This window comes from Brienomyrus brachyistius, chromosome 7 (genome assembly GCF_023856365.1).
Source record: "Brienomyrus brachyistius isolate T26 chromosome 7, BBRACH_0.4, whole genome shotgun sequence".
Taxonomy (NCBI): Eukaryota; Metazoa; Chordata; class Actinopteri; order Osteoglossiformes; family Mormyridae; genus Brienomyrus; species Brienomyrus brachyistius.
In genome coordinates, this window is record NC_064539.1 from 3,009,772 (window position 1) to 3,026,636 (window position 16,865).

General features: G+C 41.8%; 1 protein-coding gene across 5 annotated transcripts in view; it reads left to right on the forward strand.

The window, feature by feature from the left end:
- Positions 1-14,619, forward strand: part of apc (APC regulator of WNT signaling pathway) — a 37,029-nt gene extending 22,410 nt beyond the window's left edge. For 3 of the 5 annotated variants that reach the window (XM_049018992.1, XM_049018993.1, XM_049018995.1), the window contains 12 exons: positions 750-858; positions 1,127-1,240; positions 1,626-1,709; positions 2,343-2,450; positions 3,061-3,156; positions 4,141-4,519; positions 4,630-4,725; positions 4,939-5,078; positions 6,354-6,431; positions 6,557-6,673; positions 6,889-7,103; positions 7,398-14,619. In XM_049018992.1, the coding sequence (XP_048874949.1) occupies positions 750-858; positions 1,127-1,240; positions 1,626-1,709; positions 2,343-2,450; positions 3,061-3,156; positions 4,141-4,519; positions 4,630-4,725; positions 4,939-5,078; positions 6,354-6,431; positions 6,557-6,673; positions 6,889-7,103; positions 7,398-13,680 (7,819 nt within the window). In that variant the 3' untranslated portion in view covers positions 13,681-14,619. The other 2 variants (XM_049018994.1, XM_049018997.1) reach the window with 2 other exon arrangements.
- The last annotated feature ends 2,246 nt before the right edge of the window (positions 14,620-16,865 follow it).

Sequence of the window (16,865 nt, forward strand, 5' to 3'; positions counted from 1 at the left end):
TTTATGACAGTGGAAAACCAACACCTTGAAGCACCGTATTTTTGATACTTTCTTGTACGAAAAGTACAGTCCCCATTGCGGTAGAAAAGCGCCCTTTAAAGAGAGTGCAGAATTACGGGACACTTCAGACTCTCTGGGGAAACATAGAAATGCTTGTTTTGATCCAGTTGATGTAATACAATGCAGAAGAACTGTTGTAATTTAGAAATGAGATCACATTTGTGATTGAAGTTGCGTTTTTTTTTTTTTTTTACGATTAATTGTGCAGGCCAAACTGGTATGCAGGCTACTTTTGTATGGTCTGTATGAACTGAACACTTGTTACCCAAAGCACAAATGAAACTGATAAAATTTCAGGCTCCTAACTGAAATATCTTATCAATGATATGATGTAGACTGCATGGAAAAATGCTCTGTACTCCTGCTCGCTGGATTTTTTTCTCCTTCTGAGTGATGATCATTACGGACAGCTGAAATTATGACCTCCATGAATCATCACACAAAGACTGGAATACTGCAGTCAAAGATCAGTGATCTGTGTGCAAACTGCATTATTCACGGGGCTGGCACTCTGAATAGGCACACGTAAAACTCGAGCGCGTAATAGGCAAACATAAACCACCAGCCAGTAATTGAATAAAGCTTGTCTCAGCATATTATTCTGGGAAGCAGCAGTGAAAAAAGGAAGCGCTGTCCGTCGGTGCTTCTCTTGTGTTGGTTTCGAATTGGGTTTATTTTTATCTGTGTAGGTCCTTACTGATGAGCGAGTTGGAGAAAGAGGAAGCGGAGAAGGACTGGTACTACACACAGCTGCAGAACCTCACCAAGAGAATCGACAGCCTGCCCCTCATGGACAATGTGAGCAACCGCACCACATGATGGTCTATATCAAATCTATAACAACGTTTAGTTAAATACACTGGTCATGCCCATATTATCGGGCAAGGAGTACACAACGAGTAGCAGCAAGGTTGAGGAGGTCAGCTAGTGGGAGGCGTCTGGCCTGGACGGGCATCCAGGTACATGTTAGAAGTGATGCTGTGAAGGACAGAGAGCTTTAGGGTCTCTCCTCGGTCAGATGTCTTCGTTCTTGGTGGACATGTGCCCACCCTCTGCCCGTATGCAGTTTTCCCTGCAGACAGACATGACTCGCCGGCAGCTTGAGTACGACGCCCGAAAGATACGGGCCGCCATGGAGGAACAGCTGGGCACCTGTCAGGACATGGAGAAGCGGGCACAGGTCTGCTATTACCGTCAAATCTATCTGCGGTCCCTGCAATAGGATCTACCACATTGTATTTATTACCTGATGCCAGTGCCCATTGGTGGATGTGAAATGAAGTAGTTCCTCTTATTTTTCTTGGAATTAATTTTAGCTCAGTCTGACTGAAGTTTTGTTGAGAGTGAAACAATAACCCATTGGGTGGTGACTGTGACTGTGATATGTCATTTTCCCCTTCCTGCATAAGCAATATGGCTTTAGACACTTGCATAAACACACAATGTCCACTATTAAGTAATTTCTAACTTCAGCTGCCAGTTATTAAATGACTTATGTCCTATTTAAAAGGTTCTGTGTTTCATTTTCCGACTTCCTCATCTGTCTCTTGGAATGTGCATTACAGAGCAGAATCGCAAGGATTCAGCAGATAGAGAAGGACATACTTCATATTCGACAGCATCTCCATGCTCAACCCACAGACTCTGAGGTACGCGGGGTCCACTACAGCCGGGTTGAGGTTCTGCCCTTCGGTAGACGACGACAGGCTCTGAAGCTTTTTATATAATACTGAAGCCCACGATTCAGTTTCCATTTTGCTAATTTTAAGTTTCCCCAGTCATACTGCTATTTCCAAAACAGAAGATGTACTTAACTCTGTATTATTCTTTGGTGTTTATATTCCCACATCTATGATGATGATAAGCTCCAAATTACCTGGTATAAGGGTGTATCTAAGATGTGTTACCGAACATGATAAAATTCAACAATCAAACCCATCCATGTGTTTTTGGGTCCTATATTGGTGATGTCTTTTAATCTCTGAAGTTTTAAAGCCTTCAGGATCACAATGAAGTAGTCACTTGTAGTCAAAATGTAGGTCTTTCCAAAGCAGTTTCCTTTTTTAGTTTGGCAGAAATAGTCAATTTTTAAAATGATACAGTTGCTGAGTCACTTGATCCTGGAGCCCATCACAGTAAATACAAGGCTGCGGTCTCCATCTCTTCTCTTCTTCCCTAAACCCAGAGCCAAACGTATTTGTTGTAAAGGTGCTGTGCAGGAAGCCAACTGCCCCCCCCACACACTGATGAGTTGTTACCTTTATTGTACTCGCCCCCTCTAGGTAATGATGCCAAACAAAGATAAACCAGCCCCCCTTGACTGTGAGAGGTCTGGCCAGGGAGCACAGGCATCTGCGGAGCCTGCCTTGGCCCCGCTGGGGTTCAACCAGGTAGAAGAATGATCCCCCGCCCCTGGTTTGCCCGCCATCGATCCTGGCCTTCATTCTAAATCAAATAATCCCGTTCCCTCCTAGGGATGTGGCTGTGGATCCAGAGCTTACCCAACAGAACTCCCCTCCCCCAATGACATTTTTCTGTCATAGACACCTCACCCCCTTTCCTGCCCCCAGATTAGTCGTGTCACTGGGTGATTAGGAACCAACACACAGAACGGCTGCCTCTGTTCTGCTGCTGTAGGGATGACGCAGTTCCTTTCTTTAAGGCTAAGCATTTTTATCTGTAAATCTCTTCTTTGTTACACATGAGGATTTGTCATATGAATGTCTCAGGAGAATCATTGACACGAATGATTTGCCTCCAGTTTCACATCACAATTTCTGTTGAATGTGGAATACACTGATTTTACTTGAGACAATGCTTTTTTAATCAGTATTCCTCATGAATACTTTTACACGTACTTAAATATGAAATGTTACATGTAATTGTATTATAACATTTTTGCTTGTTAGATGAGATCAGTATTCCAGAGCTGTACTAAATTTCTACATTAGCCAGTTTCTACATTACATAGTGCACTGTGCATTTGCTTTCCTTTTTAAGGCTTCAAATGGCCGTTTGGACCACGAGGCAGCCAGTGACATGAGTGCTGGTAGTTACTCTGTCCCACGCAGACTGACCACTCACCTGGGTACCAAGGTAGCCAAAGATTAGACCCCAGATCGCCACATCACATTCTCACAAATTTTATACATTACTGTCTTTATTTGGAGTCTCCTTATAACTGATCTCTTTAAATTACATTTTGCAAAGATTAAAAATGGGCTGTTGGAAAAACAAAAAAATATGAAATATTGCTTTTATCTAGGGCTGCACTATATTGGAAAACATTCCATCATAACATTTGTATTTTTTTGCCATAAATGCTGCAGTATTTATAACACAAAAAAGTTGAAAAATTACCCCAAATACGTTATATTTCGCTATAGCTTATCTACCAGTAGTGTCTAGTAGTTGGTGATGCCATGAATTATGCTGACATGCTGCATTCTCTCAGTACTTATGCTCAATTTCATTACTGTGGAATCCAAAATATTTCTGTACAGTGGAAGACAAATGGCTTTTGGTGACGAGGTCTTATTTACTTTTCTTCTCCACACTCATTCTCACAAATGCCGCACTGTTTGTGCATGAGTCCAACAACAAAGACGAGAATCATTATGATTGTCTCGCAGAGTGCATGCAGAGCTCATGCAAAAGCAGCAGCAGTAAGCTTTATACGTAAAAAAAAAAAAAAACATATGGTATATAATATTGAAAAGGAACCATCATTAACATAGTATGTTTTGTTTCCTATGATGGAATAAACACGTTTTAGCAAAACTTATTCACGGACATCCCTGTGAATAAAGTTGTTTTTTGCAGCTGTATAAGTAGATGACCACCAGACAGTCTACATTTTTGCTCCTTCTCAGCACAACTGAACCAAACAATCAAGCAATGAAGAATGCGAATCCGTGGTACAGATGTGCTGGGAGGGAGCAGAATTGTGGACGGTCTGGGGTCCCCTGGACTAGATTGAGAAATACTGGTATAGAGTGTGTGATCCCTGTGTGTGCTCTTTGCTTCTATTCTCACCCAGCAGAACTGGGTCACATAAACCTGTCCCTTGCCTGCCCGTAGGTGGAGATGGTCTACTCCCTCTTATCCATGTTAGGCACTCACGACAAGGACGACATGTCTCGGACCTTGCTGGCCATGTCCAGTTCTCAGGACAGCTGCATTGCCATGCGCCAGTCGGGTTGCCTGCCGCTGCTCATCCAGTTGCTCCATGGCAATGACAAGGACTCAGTACTGCTGGGAAACTCACGAGGCAGCAAAGAGGCGCGCGCCCGAGCCAGCGCCGCCCTGCACAACATCATCCATTCACAGCCGGATGACAAGCGTGGCCGCAGGGAGATCCGCGTACTGCACCTCCTGGAGCAGATCCGGGCCTACTGTGAGACATGTTGGGAGTGGCAGCAGGTCCACGAGCGTGGTGTTGACCAGGACCAAAACCCCAGTGGGTCCTCCTGATGTTTAGATGCCGCTAGTCAGCCAGTGTGTTTGTTTTTGGGTATTTGGCACTTGAGTGTGCAAGTCCTGATAATTTTGCTTTCTTCCTGACACCAGTGCCCTCGCCAGTGGAGCATCAGATCTGCCCTGCCGTTTGCGTTCTCATGAAGCTCTCCTTCGACGAGGAGCACAGGCATGCCATGAACGAACTTGGTGAGCGTTTATGATTGATTAAGTGCATGCAAGGCAAACGATGTAACAGTAAAACACAGCTCTGAAGTAAACACCTTTTGTGTTCTTTGGATACTATATAATTATCAAGTTATTTAATGTGCGTACAAATACATCTTACATCATTTAAAAATGAGATATTCAGACTTGCTGAAGGGAGATGTTGAGAACTTCTTCACTCTGGTTGCCTTCTAGGTGCCCTCCAGGCGATTGGGGAGTTACTGCAGGTGGACTGTGAGATATATGGGCTGACAAGTGACCACTACAGCGTGACTCTGAGAAGATACGCAGGAATGGCCCTCACAAACCTTACGTTTGGAGATGTGGCCAATAAGGTGCATCTTCCAGAAGTAGTATTTTGATACGAGTCAAGTCTTTCTTTTTTTATTACTTAACCACCCACATGGGTCGGTCTCTGGATAGGGTGTCTTTGAGACCGCATAACTTCCCTATTACAAGTATTTCAGCCTTTCAAACAACAATTTAAAGGCACAGATATGCTAAATGTTCTTAAACACCATAATATACAGCTGAATATTAATTTAGTTAAATATTACAAATTTATTTAATAGGATGCTAATTGATATCAGAATGCACGATCAAAGTGTCATAAATCCATTTTTTAAAATTTGATATTCTCTGCTTGTATAACTCAGTTTCAGAGTTTGAGTAACTTACCAGCTTTGCCTTTCGGCACACTCTTGAACTAGAGCAATCACATGATGGTTGGTCTTTTGTCCATAGAAAGAACAGCTTTTCCAGTGCAGTCACACACACCTATTCGTACCATTCAAACATCATCTGTTACTCCAATAGGCATCTGCTCACATTATCCCAAACAGACTTCTCCAGCTTCATGCACGTTGTTCAGCAAATAGGCATATAAATTGGCCATCACTGCACCAACATATGTTCTTTCTTGGACCTGGACCAAAAAAAATTATTTCATTACAGTGCATGAGCTTCACTTGGATACTGTGCTCTGCAACATCCATGATAGTTTTATCGACAGTGTGCATGATGTACAATTATAGCAGTCTGGCAGTTGTGTGTGTGTATGTGTGTGTGTGTGTGTGTGTGTGTGTGTGTGTGTGTGTGTGGATATGTGCATTTGTCAGTACATCTATGATTTGATCTGGATTAGAGTGCCATTTGTTACAATGTAACGTGACGCATTGCAAATCTGAAATTTTTTTAATAAAATGGACATTTGTTTTATTATGTAAAAAATATACAACAAAAGGTATGACATTTTTAGCTAAAGTGAGCATTTGATGAAAATGATTAACTTACAGTTGGCATGGATAGCAGTTCATGGGATATTGTATTTCAAAAACAATTTTGATATTCTTTGATATTGGAGATTTCAACATGAAAAGGTGGAAATAAGCCTGACTGCAGCTAACTATAGACACTGAGGAAAAATCCATAAATACCTTGCACTCACACCATTGAGTGGATTGTAATTTCAAGAACTCTCAAAATATTTAATATTACAATGAAAAATTAAACAAATCAAATGAATTGTTAAATACCATATTTATCTCAAAAAATGTATATTCTGATTTTTATTTAATCAGGCACCCTATACTAATTTTTTTCTCTTACAGGCAACCCTGTGCTCCATAAAAGGCTGCATGAGGGCGATGGTGGCCCAGTTGAAATCTGACAGTGAAGATTTACAGCAGGTGCAGAAGCTACGTACTGTAGCTACATGGCCTGTAGCCCCTTGGCAAATGCAGACTCTGCCCAAGAGTGTACAGTGAATGCATTTGAAGTGGACAGCTCCCAACCCTTCACTTTATTTACTTAGGTGATTGCCAGCGTTCTCAGGAATTTGTCCTGGCGCGCTGACGTCAACAGTAAGAAGACACTCCGTGAGGTTGGCAGTGTGAAAGCTCTGATGGAATGTGCGCTGGATGTCAAGAAGGTGAATCTCAAAAATTCAAATATCTTTGTGAATGTGTAGTCCTTTTTGTGGTTACACCCAGGTTTCATTTAATCTTGTTTGCCCTTTAAAGTTTAAAAAAAAATTTGGCTTTGTAGCACTTATAGAATTGATTGATTGGTTTTGATGTTTCTGTGTAGGAATGTCCTCTTAAAAAGGATGGAAAATTGAATAATCTTCTTCCTTTTCTCCTCAAGGAATCAACACTAAAGAGTGTTCTAAGTGCCCTTTGGAACTTGTCAGCACATTGCACTGAAAATAAAGCTGATATATGTGCTGTGGATGGCGCTCTGGCCTTTTTAGTGAGCACGCTAACATACCGAAGTCAAACCAACACCCTTGCAATTATTGAAAGCGGAGGAGGCATCTTGCGAAATGTGTCGAGTCTAATTGCTACAAACGAAGATCACAGGCATGTAGATTTATAAATGACACTTTTTAATGTACAACCATAAGTGTACGAAAAGTCATTGCCTAAGATATGTTATTGTTTACAATTAAATGCTCTACTTGACAGTAATATTTCATTGAACCATGTTTTAGTTATATTTCCCAAGGTTAAGCCACTCCACTGTTTAAGGGCTCTACACAGTAAATGAATAAATAATTTAGCATTTTGTGTATTAGTGATAAACTATGGGTTACTTTGAATACCTTTCCTGCAAAAAATCACAGCATATTTTAATTTTCTTCCCTGTATTTGTAGGCAAATTTTGAGAGAAAACAACTGTCTCCAGACTCTACTTCAGCATCTAAAGTCTCACAGTTTAACAATAGTCAGTAACGCATGTGGAACACTCTGGAACCTTTCTGCTCGAAATGCAAAGGACCAAGAAGGTCTGTGGGACATGGGAGCTGTCAGCATGTTGAAAAATCTCATTCACTCTAAGCACAAAATGATAGCTATGGGCAGTGCAGCAGCTTTACGAAACCTCATGGCTAATAGACCAGCTAAATACAAGGATGCCAACATCATGTCCCCAGGATCCAACTTGCCATCCCTCCAGGCCAGAAAACAGAAAGCTTTAATTGAAGAACTGGATGCGCAGCACCTTTCAGAGACTTTTGATAATATCGATAACTTGAGTCCGAAAGCTCCTCAAAAGAACAAACCAAGACACAAGCAGAATGTGTATAGCGAGTTTGTTGTGGACTCTGCCCATCATAATGATAACTGTCGGTCGGAGGGTTTAAGTTCCAGCAATATTCGTCTTCCTAGCCCTTACGTAAACACCCCAGTGCTGCCTAATTCACCTAGAGAAAACAGAGATAGTTCGGACACTTCCAAAGCTGAGAAGGATCGGAGCCTTGATTGGGAACTGAAAGGAGCTGCTCTTGGTGGATTTCACCCTTCAGATGAACCCTCCAAGAGAATAGGAATGCAGACATCAACAGCCGTGCAAATTGCCAAGGTAATGGAAGAGGTGGAAAGCATGCATATAAGCCAAGGAGACAGGAGTGCTGGCAATACACCGGACCCTCAGTGTGTGCCGGATGAAATGAGTGCCATGAGGCATACACCTACCATGCTCGGTCATTTAAATGTATTCAACTTTGCCAAAGCTGAGCACTCAAATCGTCCTTGCCCCATGCTAAAAATTGAGTATAAGGCATCCAATGACAGCTTAAACAGTGTTAGCAGTACTGATGGCTATGGTAGAAGGGGTCAGATGAAACCTTCCATTGAGTCTTACTCTGAAGATGAAGGGAAAAGCGGCATCTACGGGACATATCCTGCTGACCTTGCCCATAAGATTCACAGTGCCAATCATATGGAAGATGATAATGGGGACCTGGATACTACTATTAATTACAGCCTAAAATACTCAGATGAACAATTGAATTCTGGCCGACAGAGTCCGAGTCAGAATGAAAGGTGGGCAAGAGTTAAACATCATGGGGACGATGTGAAACGGGTAGATCAGAAACCAGTGCAGTCTCAAGGCCCAAGTTATCCAGTGTACACAGAAGCAAATGTCACCAGTGAGGAAACGCACGCAACGTATCCGTCGAGATTCGTGGCACCAGAGTGTTCTGCTGGATTCCGGTCAAGGAGTTCCAATTCTTCTGAACAAAGTAGTTCTAGCCTTGGATTGTCTAAAAACATCAGTCAGACTATGTGCCCTGTTGATGATTATGGTGATGACAAGCCAACCAACTTCAGTGAGCGGTACTCAGAAGAACAACAACAGGAGGAAGATCAGCCAACTAATTACAGCATGAAATATAATGAGGAGCATCATGTGGAACAACCAATTGATTACAGCTTAAAATATTCAGAAAATTGTTCCCAAAAAAACATTTTTAACCATCCAAAGTCATCAGCTCACAGTTTAACAAAGGACCATTTAAGCCCGGGAAACATGACGCCATCCATAAAGAATTCAAGCAGGCAAAAGCAGCTTCTCCCACCTCAAACAAGGTCTGGACCGAGTCGAGTTATCCAAAAGAATTCAACATGCAAGTCTCCTGCAATTAATCAAGAAACTCTGCAGACATACTGTGTTGAGGACACGCCAATCTGTTTTTCACGAGGCAGTTCTTTGTCGTCATTGTCATCAGAAGAAGATGAAATGGAAGGTCGTAAGCGATCCATGGCTGCTGTAACTAACTATCCTAATCTAGCTATTTCAGAAAAAGAGTCTTCGGGTATTTTAGTTGCAGAACAACTTACTGCTGAAACCCAGAGCACCTCACAGTATAACCAAATGAAACCTCAGAGAAATCAAGGTGCTGGTGTCTCCATGTCCGATAGCTCAAGACATAAAGCAGTTGAGTTTTCATCTGGAGCTAAATCTCCATCGAAAAGTGGTGCTCAAACTCCTAAAAGTCCCCCAGAACATTATGTGCAAGAGACACCTCTTATGTTCAGCAGGTGTACTTCAGTGAGCTCCCTCGATAGCTTTGAGAGTCATTCTATAGCTAGCTCTGTGCAGAGTGAACCATGCAGTGGCATGGTTAGTGGAATTATCAGCCCAAGTGATCTTCCTGATAGTCCTGGGCAAACAATGCCTCCAAGTCGTTGTAAAACTCCACCTCCATCTCATCCGGCCCAAGGAAAACACAAAATGAAAGTATCTCATATGGAAAAGAGGGATTTGGCTCCAAGGCATGCGGCTGTGAATTCTGCTGTCCAGAAAGTTCAAGTACTTCCAGACAATGACACACTGCTGCATTTTGCCACAGAAAGTACTCCAGATGGATTCTCTTGTGCCTCAAGTCTGAGTGCCCTCAGTCTTGACGAACCTTTCATTCAGAAAGATGTTGAGCTTCAAATTATGCCCCCAGTTCATGAAGATGACCATGGAAATGATGAAGAGCCTGAAAAAGATGACACTGTTCAAGAAATAAACTCAGATGTAGCGAAATTACAAAAGGAACCAGAAAAAGATTTATTAGATTATTCTGATGATGATGATATTGAGATATTGGAAGCTTGCATAAATTCTGCAATGCCAACTAAATCTTCACGAAAACCAAAAAAGCAATCTCCTACAACCACTTCAAGAATACCTCCACCAGTAGCTTGTAAACCAAGCCAGCTTCCTGTTTATAAATTGCTTCCTCCGCAGAACCGGGGGCAACAACAGAAACATGTGAGCTTTACCCATGGAGAAGATATGCCTAGAATATACTGTGTTGAGGGAACCCCCATAAATTTTTCAACTGCAACATCTCTTAGTGATCTCACTATTGATTCCCCTCCTAATGAGCTAGCAAATACTGAGACACCTGTGCCTGCCATGGAATCTGCTTCTACTCATAGGGAAGGTACTGGTCCAGAGGGCAAAACTGCAGAGGTGGCTGGGCAGAGTCTGTCTGCTTCTGTATCTGTGGACGATGAGAAAAATGAAGGGGATGATATTTTAGCCGAATGTATTAGTTCTGCAATGCCAAAAAGTAAATCCTATAAACCTTTTACAATTAATAAAATTGATCAAGGGCATCCGTCAACATCTCCTGGGTCTCTAGTCCAACAAGAAATGGAAAAGAAGAAACCTACATCCCCAGTAAAGCCAATCCCACAAAGCAGTGAATATAGAGCAAGGATGATAAAACGCCCAGAAACAAGAAGTGGTGTTGCCCTGGGAGCCTCAAGAACAGAAAAAAATGAAACCAAAAAACAGGACCTTAAAGTAACCTCAACTGAGAAGACTCCACATGCTGATGAGCGAATACGCGCCGGGTTTTCTTTTGATTCACCACATCAGTATACCCCAATAGAGGGGACCCCATTTTGCTTTTCGCGCAATGATTCTTTAAGCTCATTAGATTTTGAGGAAGATGATCTTGATTTCTCAAAGGAAAAGGCTGAGCTCAAGAAAGAAAAAGAGCAGGAAAAGCAACCTTCTAAAGTTGCTAATGATGATACTGTTAGTCTACAAGCCACAAACAGAAAGCAGACTTTTCAGGTGGCTCCATCAAAATCTCTACAAAAGCAAGAAAGTGTTTCACACACATCAAAAGAAATTACAGGACCAGTCTCAGATGAGAAGCAGAATTTTTCAATTGAAGACACTCCAGTATGTTTTTCTAGAAATTCCTCTCTGAGTTCCTTGAGTGACATTGATCAAGAAAACAACAACAGGGAGTGTCATGAAAAAGAAAATACAACTGCAGTGGAAACCTCTCGGCCTCCGGCCTCGGGGTATGCTCCAAAAGCCTTCCATGTTGAAGATACTCCAGTATGTTTTTCCAGAAATAGCTCACTTAGCTCTCTTAGCATTGATTCAGAAGATGATCTTTTGCAGGAATGTATTAGTTCTGCTATGCCAAAAAAGAAGAAACAACCCCTTCGAAATAAGTCAGATGAACATGAGGAGAGTGATAAAACTATAGATGACATTTTAGCTGAAGAGCCAAATCTAACATTAGACACTCACAGTCCTGTCTCTGAGCAAGCTCTTTCACCAGATTCAGAGTCATTTGATTGGAAAGCTATTCAAGAAGGTGCTAATTCTATAGTTAGCAGTCTGCACCAAGCAGCTGCTAGTCTATCACGACAAGGTTCTTCCGACTCTGATTCAATCCTCTCTCTCAAGTCTGGTATCTCAATTGGGTCTCCCTTCCATATATCAATGGATCTTGAGGAAAAAAACACAATCAAAGGCCCCAGAATACTAAAGCCAGGAGAAAAGAGCTTCCTGGAAACCAAAAAGAAGGAAGAAGAACAAACTAAAAGCATTAAGGGCGGTAAGAAAGTTTACAAGAGCCTCATAACTGGGAAAGCACGAACAAGTCTTGATTGTGCATCCTCTCAGCAAAGACAAAATGCCAGTCCTATGATTTCCCGTGGAAGAACAATGATTCACATTCCAGGAGTGAGGAGCAGCTCACCCAGCTCCAGTCCAGTTACAAAAAAGATGCCACCTAAGGGAGCTACCTCAAAAGCATCTTCACAAGGTCAAAATGCTAGCAGCTCCTCAAGAAATGTAAAAACACCTTGCAAGTCAGATTCTAGTCCTGTTACAAGGCAAACTAGTTGCCAAGGAGGCCCAAGTAAGACTCCAACTCAGTCTGCTTCAAGAGACTCCACTACTTCTAGACCTTCTCAGCAACCGTTATCAAGATCTATGCAATTACCAGGTCGTACTTCTGTGTCACCTGGAAGAAATGGTATTAGTCCATCTAACAAGTTATCACAGTTACCCAGTACAATGTCCCCAAGCACATGTTCAACCAAGTCGTCTGGTGCTTCTAGAATGTCATATCCCTCCCCAGGAAGACACTTAGGTCAGCAATGTTCTGCAAAACAGAGTGGTTTGCCTCGAAGTGCTAGTGGTATTCCAAGAAGTGAGTCTGCTTCGAAAGGTCTGAATCACTCTGGAGCGGCAGGCCCTTCAAAAAGAGCGGAACTTTCCAGGATGTTATCCACAAAGTCGAGTGGCAGCGAGTCGGATAGATCAGAAAAACCTGTGCTAGTTCGGCAGTCAACATTTATTAAGGAAGCCCCCAGCCCTACTCTAAAGAGAAAATTAGAAGAGTCTGCCTCTTTTGAATCTTTATCTCCATCTTCGAGCCGATCCCAATCTCACACACCAGTATCAAGTCCTTCTTTACCAGATATGTCTCTAACTTTGCCCTGCTGGCAGAAGTCTCCACATGGAAACACTTCCGAAAATGGTGATGGGCGATGTTTTAAAAGACATGACATTGCCCGTTCCCATTCTGAGAGCCCCTCAAGACTTCCGATTAACAGATCTGGAACATGGAAGCGTGAACACAGCAAACATTCCTCCTCCCTTCCAAGAGTGAGCACATGGAAAAGAACAGGGAGCTCCTCATCTATCCTATCCGCTTCGTCAGAATCAAGTGAAAAGACAAGGAGTGAAGATGAAAAGCAAGCTCTGAGCCCCCCTCATAAGACTTTACAGAATAGTGATGGTAATTTGGCCTTAAAAGGAACATGGAGGAAAATGAAGGAATGTAAGGTGAATAGTGGGCCTACGAGATCTCTGGATGAAGATTCAAATTCAGAGGGGCATCAGATGGTTGCAGCTGTTTCGAAAAGTGAGGATGTATGGGTACGAATTGAGGATTGCCCCATCAATAACCCCAGGTCAGGGAAATCTCCAACTGGAAATGTAAAACATACTAATCGTGTGCCTGGCAGCCTACTTGCCATAGAACCTGATGGGAATGACACACAGTCCAAACAGTTCACCAGCAGTGAAACCACACCTGCCCATACTGTGAACCTCGAAAAGCCAGGCAGTCAGAGCGCAATGGCAGAGGCTCACGAGACTTCAACTGCCGAACGTACTCCTTTCGGCTCTTCAAATTCCAGCATGCACAGCTCTCCGAGCGGCACTGTGGCAGCGAGGGTGACCCCTTTCAATTATAATCCTAGTCCAAGAAAGAGCAGTGCTGATGGCGCTACACATCGCCCATCGCAGATCCCAGGGCCGGTGAACAGTGGCTCTAAGAAGAGAGACTCCAAAGGCGAGAACGCTGAGCCCAGCGGGTCATATATTGTCACATCTGTTTAAGACCATGACTTGATCACATTATTCTGTCTCCTGAAAGAACTGGCTCTATTTTGTCCGTTTCAAAGAAAGAAATCAGTTATGTAAATTGATCATGTATGCTGTTAAACCTGCTTTAACCACAAATGAGAGGATGAAATATGTAAATAGTTATTTTCCGATGGTTACTGCAGGTTAACCCATATTTAAGGCACGGAGCTGGTGGAAACACGACACTTTATTGGGCGAGATTTTGTTTGACACACATCAGAATATTGTAATTTGTACTGTACAGTTTTTGATTTTGCATTTAATTTAAATCCTTTTTATGATCCTGTGTTTTGCCTGTCTGAATCCTGAAAAACATAGATGAGGTATCACTGGACTCTGGAACTAATCTGATTTTGAAAACTAGTAATTTATCCACAAACAGCTATAGCTATCATTTAAAAAATTCCCTTTTCTGTATTGCATGAATTTAACTTTATTATTTTCTTTCATCGACAACCAATTTATCTGTGTATAGGTAGCTGTAGTGTAACCATTTACACTATCTGTTTTCTCAAAGTATGGAATTGCACCCTTAAGATTTTACAATGGAAATAGATTTTATCAGAAAGTAGACCACTTGCTATGCTGTTAACTTGTATATGCTGTAATTCAAGGTGAAAATTAAATCTTAATGAGGAATTAGTCTCAGGACTAGATGAACATTTCAAGAATAAATTATTGCAGTAGGTTTTGGTGTTGGCCTGATTTTTAAAAGCCGTTTTCGCCTTTGTCACTGTTTTGTTATTGCACGTTACCCCAGAAAATGCATTGTGATTTGCCAAAAAGACAATACATTATGTGAGTAACAGTGTTCATTTTTTTTATTTTATGCAATACCGTGGATGGTTTGTTATTTAAGAAGTAGTGCAAATTGTAAAGCCACATAATAAACACTAAGATTTTTGTTGCAAAGCCGGCTGGTGTGAATTGTCGACTGGAATGAGCCCACTTTGTTTTTTTTTTAATCTCTGAAACATTTTTAGGGGAATAAATGGAATTCTAGTCATTTGTAGTTGAAACATATGCAAATTAGCTTCTATGTTTCATATTTGTCCTGTGATTTATGTATCATGTTAATGTGTTTTCACAAGGCATCATACTGTTGAATCAACAGTTAGTAGTTGACTGACTTGTATCCAATCTTGTTTTCTGTACCAATATTCTGAAATGTCCATAGAATTGATATTCAAACGCAGAACAGATACAGGATAAAATCAAAGGCATAGATTTGTGTATGGAGAGTGGGACATGTCCCTACCAATGCTGTGGAAATATTGTGTATGTGTAAGGGGCAAGGAGTTCAGGGCTGATTTGGTACCTACCATAGTTGAAACCAAACCTATGCCCTTGCATAAAATGCTCAAAATATCTGACCTTGCATATTACATTTGCCTCCCAATTGTTTAGATTAGTATGTTAGGATTATGGGCTTGAATACCTTGGATGGGAGGGTTATCCCATTCTCGCCAGTGTGGGGAAGCAATAAAAAAGGCCAATAGGATGTTGGGGTATAAGTCAAGGGAGGTAATGCTAAGATTATACAATTCCTTGGTGAGACCTCACCTAGAATATTGTGTGCAGGTTTGGTCACCATATCTTAAAAAGGACATTGTGGCCTTAGAAAAGGTGCAGCGTAGGGCCACAAAAATGATTCCTGGTCTTAGAGGAATGTCATACGAGGAACGGTTACTTGAGCTAAATCTGTTCAGTCTCAAGCAAAGGAGACAGGGGGGACATGATCCAGGTATATAAGATTTTAACAGGTTTGGATGCTGTTCAACCAAATAGTTACTTCAGCATTAGTTCAAATACACGAACTCGTGGCCATAGGTGGAAATACATTTTCAAGCTGGATTTAAGGAAGCACTTCTTTACACAGCACGTAGTCAGAGTATGGAATAGCCTTCCTGATAATGTAGTGCAAGCTGAATCCTTGATTTCCTTTAAATCAGAGCTAGATAAGATTTTAACGACTCTGAGCTATTAATTAAGTTCTCCCCAAGCGAGCTTGATGGGCCGAATGGCCTCCTCTCGTTTGTATAGTTCTTATGTTCTTATGTTATCATCTCACTGTTGGGCCATTGAGAGAAGTCCTTAACCCCAGCTACTGTAAGGGGTTCTGGATCCTGGCTGACCCTGCTCTCTGACCCAGGGGTTTTATTTGCATGTCGCTTTGAGTGGTGGTGGAGACATCTGGTAAATAAACATGTACAATCTGTTCATTTAATACAGATAAAATCCCAGACAACGTGGTAGTTCCACATTTTCACAAGTTCCATTGGCATGTTTTTGGAGGAACAGAGTAAAATTCCTATACCACAGTTGCAGGATAAGGGATAGGTGTGTGAGCACATGATGATCCTTTAAATGATACAAGATGATAATTGCAATGACAAGAAGTATGTGATGCAGTGGCATAGTGAAGTATTTATGATGCGCACAAGTGGAATATTAACAGTATGAGACAATGCAAAATGAAATTAAGCTATTTTTGTAATTTGTACAAGTGCAAGTAGAGGTACATAGGAATACTTTTTGCATATCCTATCTTGCTCTATTTTAGAGTACACACAAATACAGGTGGGAATGAAACTTGGGGTCTGAGCGGAGGGTCAGCCATTTATCCTGCGCTCCTGCACCATTTTTCAGGAGCCCTGCTCAAGGGGCCATCGGTGGCCTCACTGCTGGTCCTGGAATTCAAACAGGTGGACAGATGCAGGTCATTGGTTACTAAGCAATCTGCTAGTGCATTTCAACTTGTGTACCATTCAAACCTTGGTTCAACTGTTCATTTGATGGATATACTGCTACCTCGGGGCAGGCCGGCAGTGGAATCCAGAAATCCAATTCTTATTCAGATACCCACCCCATACCTATGAATGATATCTGCTTGCACATTCATTAACAGCTGTTGGGAGCCTCCGACCTGGCCTTGCAGTCCTGGCTGTTACCCCAATTCTGGCCTAAAAAGGCAAAACAATAAGTAGGGAAATTAGTGTCTTATTCAAAACCGGGCAGACTTGAACTAAGACAATTTGTCACCAGATAATACAAAGACAAAGAATTTATTCCTCTCACACCCTCTTCTCCTTGCTCTGTTCTTTTGTTAGTATACTGTGTGCATTTCTACTACCGCTACTCTTTGGTTCCAAACCCAG